The 15,400-nt window shown below is 44.8% G+C and overlaps 1 protein-coding gene across 5 annotated transcripts in view; it reads left to right on the top strand.

Annotated features, from left to right (window-relative positions):
- The window catches only part of LOC115105210 (actin binding LIM protein family, member 3), a 128,027-nt gene that overhangs the window by 19,193 nt on the left and 93,434 nt on the right, over window positions 1-15,400 (top strand). For 4 of the 5 annotated variants that reach the window (XM_029626957.2, XM_065007181.1, XM_065007179.1 and 1 more), the window contains exon 2: window positions 13,478-13,630. In XM_029626957.2, the coding sequence (XP_029482817.2) occupies window positions 13,478-13,630 (153 nt within the window). The remainder of the gene's footprint in view (window positions 1-13,477; window positions 13,631-15,400) is intronic. The other variant, XM_065007180.1, reaches the window with a different exon arrangement.

Here is a 15,400-nt window from a genome sequence, read left to right as displayed (position 1 = left end):
TAGGGGTCATCTAGTCTCAACGCCATGCCTTGTTGAGGTCCATCGATTGGAAATTGGCAGTGTGCAGATTGCAGAATTGTCTCTGTGAGATACGGGCAGTAAAGGTTACGGCATGTTATGGCATCATTTTGTGTTGCAATACTTGTGTTATGGCTTTATAGTCAATTGCTGCTATAATTCATAATGAATGTTAATTCAATTATACCAAACCATTAAACAAAGCACAAGTCCCTCCTCTCTTTCAGTTGACGCTCTCTCTGTGTGAGTAGCATGTAGTAAACTCAGCATGTGTGACCTGTTTCAGGAAACTAGTCGTATGTCGCTGGTCACTACTTCACAAGAGAGTCGTTTAAACGTAAACTTTTTTTAAATCAAAATGCGTTTTTTTTTGGCAGAAATGCCTTCTCGAACTTTCATGTGCCTTAATAACAAACTTGTATGCCATCTGTAAATATTAATAAAATTGTTAAATTATGAGCCCAGTTGGTTTAGCCACGTTTCTAATTTTGACAGAAAGTGGTTTCATTTCAAGTTAATAAGTGTACTGTTAGCTACTGTAGCTAACGTTAGCTGGCTGGCTCGCTATGTGTATAATCTTACGTGTTACGTGTATTATACCAGTTATGTGTCTAATCTTATTCGTATCTCAGAGCCAATTGCATTGATAGTTATAGCCTAATGTTAGCTAGCTAACATTGAACCTGATTGGTTAGGTACCCGCAGATTCATGCAGGGTAGTAACGTCATGAGTTGGGATTATGGTTCATTGTTTAGCTAGCTACCTACAAAGGACTCCACTATGCAAGTAACCATTTCTGGTGCGTTTGTAAATTCAGTCTGCCAGAGCGCAGAATAACTGATGAATATACGAACACTCAACAACCCGTTGAATATATGGCCAGTGTCAGTAAAAATGGGCAAAAAAAAGCGTATTTAAATTGTTGCTAGCAGCACAGTTAGTCATCAACGCTCCGGATAACATGAAAACAGCCTAACCAGCTCTCAGACTTTGGGTGGGGGCTAGGTCAGAGTTTGGGTGGGGGAGCTATGCTGAGAGGGTGTGAACGATGCTGAATGGGTGTAGACAAAGAAGAGCTCTCCAGTAGGTCCTAAAATATTCAAAGGCCATTTTCTCAAACGTAATTGACCAAAAGCCCTGTCCGCCTCAGCCGACCACTGCAAACGTACCGGTCCCCCCTTCAGCAGTAAGGTAATGGGAGCCGTTACCTGACCAAAACCCTTGATAAACCTCCGGTAGTAATTGTCAATCCCTAGAAACCGCTCCACCTGCTTTACCGTGGTAGGAGTCGGTCAATTACGCACGGCTGAAATGTTGTCACTCTTCATCTCCACCCCTGAGGTGGAAATGCGGTACCCTAGGAAGGAGACGGACTGTTGGAAGAACAGGCATTTCTCAGCCTTGACGTACAGGTCATGCTCCAACAGACGACCAAGCACCCTGCGCACCATCGACACATGCTCGGCACATGTAGTGGAGTATATCGAAATGTCATCAGTATACACCACTACACCCTGCCCATGCAGGTCCCTGAAAATCTCATCTACATATGCTTGAAAGACTGATGGAGCATTCATCAACCTGTACGGCATGACAAGGTACTCATAATGCCCTGAGGTAGAACTGAAAGCCGTCTTCCACTCGTCTCCCTCTCGGATACGCACCAGGTTGTAAGCGCGCCTGAGATCTAGTTTGGTGAAGAAGCGTGCCCCGTGCATTGACTCAATCGCTGTAGCTATGAGAGGTAGCAGGTGACTGTACCTCACAGTGATCTGGTTTAGACCTCGATAGTCAATACACGTGCACAGACCTCCCTCCTTCTTCACAAAAAAATTAACTTGAGGAGGCAGATGAAGTGGAGGACCGAATGTACCCGTGATGCAGGGATTCGGAGACATATGTTTCCATAGCCGCCGTCTCCGCCTGTGACAGGGGATACACGTGACTCCTGGGTAGTGCAGCGTCTACCAGGAGATTTATCGCACAATCCCCCCGTCGATGGGGTGGTAATTGAGTCGCCTTATTTTTGGAGAAGGCGAGAGCCAAATCGGCATATTCAGGGGGAATGCGCACGGTGGAGACCTGGTCTGGACTTTCCACCATAGTAGCACCTACGGAAACCCCTAAACATCTCCCCGAGCCCTCTCTTGACCACCCCGTGAGAGCCCTGCTATGGAACAGTGAGGTCATGACAGACTAACCAGGGTAAGCCTAGCACCATTGGAAACGCAGTAGAGTCAAGACTGATTCTCTCCTTGTGACCCCCCTGCGTCACCATGCCCAGGGGAGCGGTGGCCTCCCTAATTAGCCCTGATCCTAATGGTCGACTGTCTAAGGTGTGAACGGGGAAGGGCACAGCCACGGGAACAATGGGGATCCCTAAACTATGGGCGAACGATCTGTCTATAAAATTCCCAGCCGCGCCTGAATCGACGAGCGCCTTATGCTTGGAATGCGGGGAAAACTCAGGAAAAGTGACATACCAAAACATGTGTGCAACAGAGGGCTCTGGGGTGACACCAGAGTGCCCTGCCTGCTGCCTCGATCCCCAGAGGAACCAACCCGACACCGACCGGCAGTGTGACCTCTGCGGCCACAGATGGTGCACGAGACGGATCCTCCTCTGGTCTCCCTGCACACAGCACTCCCAGCTCCATGGGAATCGGAGCGGTGGTGCTGGGGGATGGAACCGACAGATCCCGCTCTGGACGTCCGCGGGTAGCCAGCAGTTTATCCAACCGAATGGACAGGTCCACCAGCTGGTCGAAGGTGAGGGTGGTGTCCCTGCATGCCAACTCCCGACGGACGTCCTCGCGCAAACTGCAGCGATAGTGGTTGATCAGGGCCCTGTCGTTCCATCCCGCACCGGCGGGCAGGGTCTGAAAGTCCATTGCGAACTCCTGGGCGCTCCTCGTCCCCTTCCTCAGATGGTAGAGACTGCCCAGAAACAGCGGGTGAAATCCTCTAAATGGTCCAGTGCCGCATCTCCTTCTCCCCACATGGCGTTGGCCCACTCCAGGCATTTCCCTGAGAGGCACAAGACGAGGGCGGACACCCTCTCATTGCCCGAAGGAGCTGGGTGGACAGTTGCCAGGACTCCATATTAGGGGTGTGGGATTCTGTAAGGGGTGCGTAACCGGTGGCAGGGAAGTCAGACGCAGAAGAGCAGAACTAGGTACCAGTCACGCACCAGTCAACATGTGCACAAGCACTTAAACAATCCCACACAAAGACATGGGGGGAACAGAGGGTTAAATACACAACAGTTAATTAGGGAAATGAAAACCAGGTGTGTAGGAAAACAAGACGAAACAAATGGAAAATTAAAAGTGCATCGACGATGGCTAGAAGACCGGTGACGCCAAATGCCGAACGCCGCCCGAACAAGGAGAGGAACCGACTTCGGTGGAAGTTGTGACAGTTCTAATGCAACAAAATGCCAAGGGGGATGAATACTTTTGCAAGGCACTGTATTTACTCAAGACATTTCAGCTTTATATTTTTTATAAATTTCTAAAAACTTAATTCCATTTTTACATTATGGGGTATTATGTGTAGGCCAGTGACAAAATTCATATCTATTTAATAAATGTTATATTCAGGCTGTAACACAACAAAATGTGGAAAAAGTCCAGGGGTGTGAATACCTTCTGAAGGCGCTGTATTGAGTTGCAGAGTCTTCCTAGCAACGCGATGACAGAGTAGCATCCAAAGAGGAGACAGAAGCTTAGTTGGTTCTGCTGCCAGTTCCGGAGGGGCACCCTGGATGCTGGCTCTGCCTCTCTACCCAGATGGCACGAGAGGGACAGGGAGAGTGGCACAGCGGCCATAGAAAGCTGCGAGGCGAGCCACCTGGAGTGTGTGTGTGTGTGCATACGTTTGTGTGTGACTGTGTCTGTGTGTGTGGGTGCGTGTGCACCTTATCATGTCACTTTTTATTCTGCCTAACAAACGGTGAAGAGCTGTGATCTGTCAAATTATCCTGTTGCAAAGTCTTGTAAAAATCTTGTTCAGTTTTTTATGTGACCACGTTTTCACAAAACTCTCTTTTTATTTGATTTATTTAACCTTTATTTAACAAGGCTAATCAGTTAAGAACAAATTCTTATTTACAAGGACGGCCTGCCAAAAGGCAAAAGGAACAGTGGCTGGGATTAAAAAAAGATTAAAAAAATACATCACGACAAGAGAGACAACACAACACTACATAAAGAGAGACCTAAAGACAACAACATAGCAAGGCAGAAACACATGACAACACACCATGGCAGCAACGCAACATGACAACAACATGGGACCAACATTATTGGGCACAGACAACAGCAAAAAGGGCAAGAAGGTGGAAGCAGAACAAAACATGGTACAAACATTTTTGGGCACAGACAATAGCAAAAAGGGCAAAAGGTAGAGGTAACAATGCATCACGCAAAGCAGCCACAAATGTCAGAAAGAGTGTCCATGATTGTGTCCTTTGAATGAAGAGATTGAGATAAAACTGTGCAGTGTGAGTGTTAGTTGCAGCTCAATGCAGTCACTAGCTGCAGTAAACTGAAAAGAGGAGCGAACCAGGGATGTGTGTGCTTTATCAGAATGTGACTGGCAGAACGGGTGTTGTATGTGGAGGATGACGGCTGCAGTATATATCTCAGATAGGGGGGGAGTGAGGATTAAGAGGGTTTTAGAAATAAGCATCTTGCAATGGGTATACAGAGATAACCAGTTTACAGAAGAGTATAAAGTGCAGTGATGTGTCCTATAATGAGCATTGGTGGCAAATTTCATGGCCGAAAGGTAAAGAATATCTAGCCGCTCGAGAGCACCCTTACCTGCCGATCTATAAATTATGTCTCCGTAATCTAGCATGGGTAGGATGGTCATCTGAATGAGGGTTAGTTTGGCAGTTGGGGTGAAAGAGGAGCGATTACGATAGAGGAAACCAAGTCTAGATTTAACTTTAGCCTGCAGCTTTGATATGTGCTGAGAGAAGCATAGTGTACCGTCTAGCTATACTCCCAAGTACTTGTCTGAGGTGACTACCTAAAGCTCTAAACCCTCAGAGGTAGTAATCACACATGTGGAGAGAGGGGCATTCTTCTAACAAACCACATAACCTTTGTTTTGGAGGAGTTCAGAACAAGGTTAAGGGCAGAGAAAGCTTGTTGGGCACTAAGAAAGCTTTGTTGTAGAGCATTTAACACAAAATCTGGGGAGGGGCCAGCTGAGTATAAGACTGTATCAACTGCATATAAATGGATGAGAGAGCTTCCTACTGCCTGAGCTATGTTGTTGATGTAAATTGAGAAGAGTGTGGGGCCTACGATTGAGCCTTAGTGTGCTCCCTTGGTGACAGGCAGTGGATGAGACAGCAGATTTTCTGACTTTATTCACTGCACTTTTTGAGAGAGGTAGTTAGCGAACCAGGCCAAAGACCCCTCGGAGACACCAAAACTCCTTAGCCTGCCCACAAGAATGGAATGGTCTACCGTACTAAAAGCTTTGGCCAAGTCAATAAATAGCAGCACAACATTGCTTAGAATCAAGGGCAATGGTGACATCATCGAGGACCTTTAAGGTTGCAGTGGCACATCCATAACCTGAGCGGAAACCAGATTGCATACCAGAGAGAATACTATAGACATCAAGAAAGCCAGTCAGTTTATTATTGACAAGTTTTTGATAAACAGGGCAAAACAGAAATATGCCTATAACAGAGGATCAGCTTGATCTCCCCCTTTAAATAAAGGATGAACCGTGGCTGCCTTCCAAGCAATGGGAACCTCCCCAGAAAGGAGAGAAAGGTTAAAAAGGTTGGAGATAGACTTTGCGATGATAGGGGCTAGAGGTCGACCAATTATGATTTTTCAACGTCGATAACAATACCGATTATTGGAGGACCAAAAAAAGCTGATACCGATTAACCTGCCGATTTTTATATATACATTTGTAATAATGGCAATTACAACAATACTGAATGAACAATGAACACTTTTAATTTAACTTAATATAATGCATCAATAAAATCAATGTAGTCTCAAATAAATAATGAAACATGTTCAATTTGGTTTAAATAATGCAAAAACAAAGTGTTGGTGAAGAAAGTAAAAGTGCAATATGTGCCATGTAAAAAAAGCTAACGTTTAAGTTCCTTGCTCAGAACATGAGAACATATGAAAGCTGGTTGTTCCTTTACATGAGTCTTCAATATTCCCAGGTAAGAAGTTTTAGGTTGTAGTTATTATAGGACTATTTCTCTCTATACCGTTTGTATTTCATACACCTTTGACTATTGGATGTCCTAATAGGTACTTTAGTATTGCCAACCTAATCTCGGGAGTTGATAGGCTTGAAGTCTTGCGAAGAGCTGCTGGCAAACGCAGGAAAGTACTGTTTGAATGAATGATTACGAGCCTGCTGCTGCCTACCACCGCTCAGTCAGACTGCTCTATCAAATCATAAACTTAATTCTAATATAATAACACACAGAAATACGAGCCTTAGGTCATTAATATGGTAAAATCTGGAAACTATCATTTCGAAAACAAAATGTTTATTCTTTCAGTGAAATACGGAACCGTTCCGTATTTTGTCTAACTGGTGGCATCCATAAGCCTACATATTGCTGTTACATTGCGCAACCTTCAATGTTATGTCATGATTATGTAAAATTCTGGCAAATTAGTTCGCAACGAGCCAGGTGATCCAAACTGTTGCATATACCCTGACTCTGCGTGCAATGAACGCAAGAGAAGTGACACAATTTCCCTAGATAATATTGCCTGCTAACATGAATTTCTTTTAACTAAATATGCAGGTTTAAAAAATATACTGTTTTATATATATACTGTTTTATATATATATGGTTTTTAAGAAAGGCATTGATATTTATGGTTAGGTACATTCGTGCAACGATTGTCTTTTTTCCCGCAAATGCGCTTTTGATAAATCATCCCCCGTTTGGCGAAGTTGGCTGTCTTTGTTAGGAAGAAATGGTCTTCACACAGTTCGCAACGAGCCAGGCGGCCCAAACTGCTGCATATTCCCTGACTCTGTTGCACAGAACGCAAGAGAAGTGACACAATTTCCCTAGTTAAAAGAAATTCATGTTATTCATTTTAACTAAATATACAGGTTTAAGAATAAATGCTTGTGTATTGATTTTAAGAAAGGCATTGATGTTTATGGTTAGGTACACATTGGTGCAACGACAGTGCTTTTTTCGCAAATGCTCTTGTTAAGTCACCCGTTTGGCGAAGTAGGCTGTGATTCAATGATAAATTAACATGCACCGCAACGATTATATGCAATGCAGGACAAGCTAGATAAACTATTAATATCATCAACCATGTGTAGTTAACTAGTGATTATGTTAAGATTGATTGTTTTTTACAAGATAAATTTAATCCTAGCTGTAACGCTTGTCGTCTGACCAAGGTGGAGCGTGGTAAATGTTCATGTTTTAAATATTTTAATGAACACTGAAAACAAAACAATAAACAACCAACAAACAGTCCTGTAAGGTGCATCACAACACTAAACAGAAAATAACCACCCACCAAACACAATGGAAAACAGGCTACCTAAATATGGTTCTCAATCAGGGACAATGATTGACAGCTGCCTCTGATTGAGAACCATACCAGGCCAAACACAGAAATAGAAAATCATAGACAAACTAACATAGACAACCCACCCAACTCACACCCTTACCATACTAAAACAAAGACCTAAATAAAAGAACTAAGGTCAGAACGTGACACTAGCTAGCACCTTACCTTGGCTCCTTGCTGTACTCGCAAAACAGGTAGTCAGCCTGCCACGCAGTCTCCTCGTGGAGTGCAATGTAATTGGTGTCCAGAAATGGCGATTACCAATTGTTATGAAAACTTGAAATCGGCCCTAATTAATCGGCCGTTCCGAGTAATCTGTTGACCTCTAATATGGGGCAGCAATCTTAAAGAAGAAAGGGTTGAAACCATCTGACCCAGATGGTTTAATGGGGTCAAGTTTCATGAGCTCCTTTAGCTCCTCTGCCTACAGGGAGAAACTTTGTAGCGGGGCTAGTCACATTAGAAGGGGTGGGAGATGAGGAAATGTTGGACGGGCAAGGAGGCATGGCTGAGTCAAATAGGAATCCTGACTTAATGAAGTGATGATGAAAGAGCTCAGCCATGTGCTTCTTGTCAGTAACAACCGCATCATCAACTTTAAGGGACATGGGCAACTGTGAGGAGGAGGTTTTATTTTCCAGGTCTTTAACCATTTTTTCAGAACTTCTTGGGGTTAGACCCACAGATAGTTACTTTAAGGAGCAATTCTCTAACTTTGGCCGGCGTGCACTTATTTCTTATTTGCCTGAACGAGAGCCAGTCAGCCAGAGTATGCATGTGCTGAGCCTTTCACCAAATGCAATTCTTGAGGTGGAGTAACCCTGCAAGATCACTGTTGAACCAGGGGCTGAACCTGTTTTTAATTCTCATTATCTTTATGTGGGCGTGTTTGTTAACAATACCATTGAAAATATCGAAAAGAAGTTCCAAGAGTCTTCGGCAGAGGGGATCAAGCTGATTCTATACCATTTTATAGAGGCCAGTTCATGAAGGAAGGCTTGCTCATTAAAGGCTTGCTCATTTTTTAGCAAGCGTCTATGACAAATCAGGACATGTCGTTTCACAGAGCAGTCATTACGAACACATGCTGTTAAACAGTGATCACTTAGGTCATTACAGAAAACACCAGATTGATACGTATCAGGATTATTTTTAATATTTTATTTATTTATTTTTTATTTTACCTTTATTTAACTAGGCAAGTCAGTTAAGAACAAATTCTTATTTTCAATGATGGCCTAGGAACAGTGGGTTAACTGCCTGTTCAGGGGCAGAACGACAGATTTGTACCTTGTCAGGATAACACCATGGACAGTAGCCTTTTCTGGGTGTTTGGAGTCATACCTTGTGAGATTGGTAATAATCTGAGTCCGGGCTTGGCTGAATCTGGGCTTGGCGGATGCGAGGAAAATGCTACATGCCCAAATGCAACTGTAAAGTTTGGTGGAGAGGGTATAATAGTCTGGGGCTGTTTTTCATGCTTCGGGCTAGGCCTCTTAGTTCTAGTGAAGGGAAATATTAACGCTACGGCATACAATGACATTCTAGACGATTCTGTGCTTCCAACATTGTGGCAACAGTTTGGGGACGGCCCTTTCCTGTTTCAGCATGACAATACCCCCTTGCACAAAATGAGGTCCATACAGAGATTATTTATCGAGATGAGTGAAGAACTTGACTGGCCTGCACAGAGCCCTGACCTCAACCCTATCGAACACCTTTGGGATGAATTGTTTGACGATGGTGTCCACATACTTTTGGTTATGTAGTGTGATTGTATTATTTTGCCTCTGTGCCAATCATTGAGTTTCCAGATCCAGTCTGACCCCTGTTGTCTGACGTCTCACCCTGTCACAGAGGCAAAATAATACCCATAAATCCTGGTGGCAGGTCACTCTTGACATGACGGAGTCCCTACTGATTACACCGTCACGGTGAGGTGACAATGATGCCTGGCCCTCCCCTCTAAGCTTTTCAACACAGCCAGACCTCACAGCTCCGTCTCAGCCAGAGATAAAATGTACTCAGCAAATCATACTGGTTGTTTACCCAGGATCATATGCAAATAAATCACTTTTATGTGGCAATGTAGGCCATTTCTGATGAGTGATTTTACAATAGAAACAATCATAAGGATACTTACATTACATTTAGTTGACCCTCTTATCCAGGAGTGAGTGCATACATTTTCGTACTGTTCCCCCATGGGAATCAAACCCACAACTCTAGTGGTGCAAGTGCTTAGCTCTACCAACTGAGCCACTCGGGACCACATAAGGAAGTTTGCCATGTCAAAGAATTTCTCTATTGTAAAGAGGTGAAGCTGTCGTCAGCAGACAGAGGGAAAACAACATGACACACAATGGAATTGCTGAGACTATTAGTCAGTGTCATCGATACCAAAGCATTTCCACCTGATGCAAATATTCACCAAAACCCAGTGTAATGTTTTCCTAATGGAGCGTGGGATGTGGGGAGTTTCTATTGGACTAAAGCAGTGTAATGCTTAAAGCCAGCAGCGCATTATAAGCAGGTGCTCAGCTCCTCTCACAGACTGATTTACAGCTCATATCCTTAGTCAATAGCAGTCACACCTGATACATGCCTGGCCTGTGCTCCACTCACACACACACACTCGTTCAGAGAGCTTGGGTGTCGTTCCTTGGTGGAATAAACAGCACCATCAGACAGAGAGCCCCGATGAATGGAGGACAAGAGGGAGCTGTCACTCTCAGTGAGTGGCGCTGTGGCTGAGGAAGTTAACTGGATGTTTGTCTCATGCATCTCTTCCTTCCTTTGTTCTGTTGTTCTCTCCTCTCCTCAGTTGAGAGTTTTGTGTTGAAGAGATTTGTGTTGAATTGTAGGCCTACAGATTTGATCCGGTGTTACAGTAGAACTGCCATGCTAATGAGGATGATGATGACAACCATGCATCATTATCTTAAAAAAATATATATTATTATTATTATGCTATTTTATTAGGGTCCCCATGGGGTCAACAGAAATGACATACAACAAAAACAAAACAACAACTAAAATGATCAAATGACTGGCAATCAGGAGCACGTTTAACTTGAGACCTGTCTTTTGTCTAGGTAGCCAGGCCCATCATTATCTCTTTTGTACTCCGTCGGCCTGGCAACGGATTCGCTGCTGGTCTCCGGCTCTTGTCCACACTGAGTCTTAAGTGTGGGAGTTGTATACTATAGTAGTCTACTACAGACAAAGTCAGAGCCTTGTCCGTCACGTCCAATCTAGGGCCATCCTCTCAGACACTAATCTCCCGGGCAGAACACACTCACACCGGTGACAGGACAATTAGAAGCACAATTTAGAGCTAATAGCCCTGATTTCAGTGCGAGGCCAGTGGACCTCACTGGTGTGGTTATACTGTAATAGGCCTAATAGCATCAAATGCTTACCGTAAAGCATTTGGTTTAATGACTACTGTGGGGTTACTGTGGATTATGTTATAGTGGGTTAGAACCATAACATGGATATTTATGACTAAATAACAAGGAGCATACATAGATTACACCTGTCCTCTCCTCTCATTGTGCAGTCTGGGACACAGGCTCCCATGGGCTGCACTGCCACACTGTTCAAACCCAAACAAGCCCCACAAACACAACAGCTCAGGGAAATGGGTAATCTCATGATTCATAGAAGTTGTTATGAATGCCAATGTCAAGTGCAGTATTAGGCCTACCAAATAAATAACCCATCCCACAAGAGATAAGAAACATAGATTTCGTTGTGTGTATCGTGTAGTGTTCTCTTAAGTGATCAGGCTACTGCAGAATGATGGATAACCAGCTCAATGCGTGTTTGTTCCTTCCTGTGGTGAATGAATACAGCCTTTGAGTGGCTGGCGACTCGGTGAGTTATTTAGGAGGCCATTGTTTGGTGATCCTTCATGAGGAAGTCTTGTTGATTTTCCCACTCATCTTCAGCCCCCTTTTGTCTGCTTTGCTTCTGCATATGTCACAGACACTCATGGGGCTGCTGTAGCTGTTCTGTATCACTCCCTGCTGTGAATAAATTCAGCTGGACAGCTTCAGACTCTGGCTTAACATCGTCCTGGGGCACCCTCTTAACGTGGCCTTCTTCTCCAAAGTGCTGACACTGAAAAGGCATTCTGTAATCAATTGGATCCCAAATCCCACTTGATCTCTTGAGAGTGAGTGGCTTTCCAGGAACCCTGGGTATTGTGTGACTATCAAGCCCAGAACAAGCCAATATGTTATCTCCAGTAGGTCTCTGTCTGTCGGTCTGTTTCAACAAAACATCGAGGCAGTCAGTTGGCAGGTCAACCAAGCACCAGTCACCATAGCTCTTCTGGGCTTCACTAAACCACTACTGCCTCATTCTCACACTAGCCTGATAGCTGCACTGTATGTTTTCTACTTCTCATCCCATTTTAGTTACATTTTCAGCCCTCTGTTAATGCGAGCCATTGGGAAAAAGTAATCCTCCCAGACAGAGAGTCTAGTTAGAGAGAGATAAGACCAGACAGACTTTGTTTCAAATCGCTCTATTTCAGATTTCAATAGTAGAGCTGGACCTGAGGACATGACCTCCTAACTGAGTGATGACGGGGCATTATGAATGATGGATTTTGGTCCAGCCAGAGGACATGCAGCACACTGTCGGGCTGTTTTAATCCCTTTGGCGTTTGACTATTTTAGTTGTTTAGAAAGACTCTAAATAATAGATTTAGCTTCCAAAAATATCACTAATGCATATAGGTATTGTGGTCAACCATGCTGCATCATTTACTATTTGACATTCACACATATTGTACACATTATACATATTTCCATCTCTGACTGACATCTCTGAGAGACGCATACAAAGCTCTCCCACGCCCACCATTTGGAAATATGACCATGACTCTATCCTCTTGATTCCTGCTTACAAGCAAAAACTCAAACAGGAGGTACCAGTGACACACTCAATTCGAAAGTGGTCCATTTAAGCAGATGCTGAACTACAGGACTGTTTTGCTAGCACATCATCCGATGGCATTGAGGAGTTAACTACCACAGTCACTGGCTTCATTAATAAGTGCATCGACAATGTCATCCCTACAGTGACCGTACGTACATATCCCAACCAGAAACCATGAATTACAGGAAACATCAACACTGACCTAAAGGCTAGAGCTGCCCCTTTCAAGGACGCTAACCCGGACGCTTATAACAAGTCCCTCGTCAATACAGGACTAAGATCGAATCCTACTACCTTGGATCTGATGCACGTCGGATGTGGCAGGGCTTGCAAGCTATCACGGATTACAAAGACGCTATCACGGATTACAAATCCGAAACGCGTCGGATATTTAAAACCTTGTCTCTACTGAACATGCCACACAAATAAAGGCATTTTAATGAATTATATGACGAGTACTACGTAATCCTATTGGATGACAAATAACCTAGTTATGATAAGCTAGAAGTTAGTGGCTGCATGTTAATTGCATTGGCAGGTCTCAAAGATGGCCCTGCCTGTGATTTAGGTCCACGCTGACAACCATACCGCAACCCTTTATCTGAGGGTACTATACATTTAGTTGGCTGTTCCTCGACTCATTAGCACTGATGAAGTGTAACATTGAGATTGACCTTGAGCTACACCTTCTGGTTGCTGGCTCTGATTCCACGATATATCTTTTAATCCAATTCTCCACCGCAGATGTTGTCCCTTATTTTTTGCACTGTTGTGCACATTGCTGTTTTGTAGTGCCTGCTTTGCTTCTGCTAACAACTGAGCAGATGTACAGTACAGCAGCTGTCCAGCACTTGTGATGACTGATCTAACGATCTAACCACTCCTCTCCTGTGGTTTCTAGCAGGGCCGTACCAGCACAGCGGAGGCAGCCCGAGCAGCAACAGCGGGCGTGGTGCCGCGACTATCCACTGTCTCCGCTGCCGGGAGCTCTGTAAGGGAGAGGTGGTGCGTGTGCAGAATTTCCACTTCCACGTCAAGTGCTTCACCTGCCAAGGTAAGACCCTCAGCTTCCTTTCTGTCTGTCTGCCTGTCTGTCTGCCCGTCTGCCTGTCGTTCTGTCTGTCTGTGTGGCTATTCCCTAGACAGCCCAGCCTCCACAGTACAGCAGCACTCAGCCAGTCCCATTAGAAACCATTAGCTGTCAGAGAGAGAGACAGAGATTATGTGTGTCCATGACACCCCCTGGGCTGCTCAAAGGCTCTGATCAGGAGAAAAACACACATCCTAAATAAAGGAATAGCAAGGGAATCCTGCTAAGAGCTCACCATGGTAGACAAGAAAATAAAGACAAGCTCAACTTCCATCTGGTCATTTTATCCTTATTATTAAACCTATAAATGAGCATTTAATATTTTCAGAATGCTCTTTTCTACTCATATTTCACCTAAGACATTAAAAGCAGCTTGTAGTGCCTTTAACAGTCTGTATTTGTAATGAGAGGAATAGGCAAGCCATTTCACCTCCCATTGTCAGGAAGGATTTCCAAAATGCCGGCGCTCACGTGGTCTTGTTTATTATGCAAGCTGTTGCTGTGGTAACGGTGTTAGGGGGCAACCTGCCTTAAATGATGGTTCCTCTCTCCGTCAGTATCAACCAATAGGAGCCCTTCCTGCACGCTCTGGAGCACAGCAATCGGGTTTGCCATTACAACATATAGAAATCTCCCTTTTTCTCTCTTCTCTTTCTCGCTCCTTTTCTTCCTGTTTGTCTCTGTTTATCTCTCGCCCCTTTCCCTTCTCTTTCTTTCATTATCTGTTCAGTCTCTCTCTTTCTATCTTTGTCTCTCTCTCTCTCTCTCTGTCTCTATATTCCTCTCTGTCTCTATTTCTCTCTCTCTCTCTCTGTATCTATCAGTCCCTGCCTATGGTATTTTCCTTCTCCAGTCCCTGCCTACTGTTTCCACCATTAGAACCAGCAGCAGCACTCCCTCCACCCACACTCTCTCATTCACTGTGCCCTACCAAGGCTAGTGAGTGTCTGAGAGCTGCAGACTGAGGGTGCTGATCTGACAGCTCCAGCTCCGCCACCACAGACACCTCAGCTCCTGGCTGACCTGCCCTCCTCAGCCTCTCCTCCTACAGCAGAGAGGAGGCTGGGCCCTGGGATGCCTGCTGGGGGGAATGCTGGTGGAAATCCTGCTGAGGATCTGGCCAGTGTGTGTGTGGTGGTGGTGGTGGGGGTGTAGTGGTCCGGGGGCTAGTGGTTGGTTGTGGAGGATGTGGATTGTGTGTAGGGTTAGGTAGGGTTAGGTAGGGCTGGTAGTTGGTTGTGGAGAATGTGGATTGTGTGTAGGGTTAGGTAGGGCTGGTGGTTGGTTGTGGAGAATGTGGATTGTGTGTAGGGTTAGGTAGGGCTGGTGGTTAGTTGTGGAGGATGTGGATTGTGTGTAGGGTTAGGTAGGGCTGGTGGTTGGTTGTGGAGGATGTGGATTGTGTGTAGGGTTAGGTAGGGAGGTGGTTGGTTGTGGAGGGTGTGGATTGTGTGTAGGGTTAGGTAGGGAGGTGGTTGGTTGTGGAGGATGTGGATTGTGTGTAGGGTTAGGTAGGGAGGTGGTTGGTTGTGGAGGATGTGGATTGTGTGTAGGGTTAGGTAGGGAGGTGGTTGGTTGGTTGGTTGGTTGTGGAGAATGTGGATTGTGTGTAGGGTTAGGTAGGGAGGTGGTTGGTTGTGGAGGATGTGGATTGTGTGTAGGGTTAGGTAGGGAGGTGGTTGGTTGTGGAGGATGTGGATTGTGTGTAGGGTTAGGTAGGGAGGTGGTTGGTTG

The sequence above is a fragment of the Oncorhynchus nerka genome, linkage group LG22, assembly GCF_034236695.1.
Source record: "Oncorhynchus nerka isolate Pitt River linkage group LG22, Oner_Uvic_2.0, whole genome shotgun sequence".
In the NCBI taxonomy this organism is placed as follows: domain Eukaryota; kingdom Metazoa; phylum Chordata; class Actinopteri; order Salmoniformes; family Salmonidae; genus Oncorhynchus; species Oncorhynchus nerka.
The sequence above is the reverse complement of the archived record's forward strand: the minus strand, read 5'-3'. Positions and strand labels throughout refer to the sequence as shown.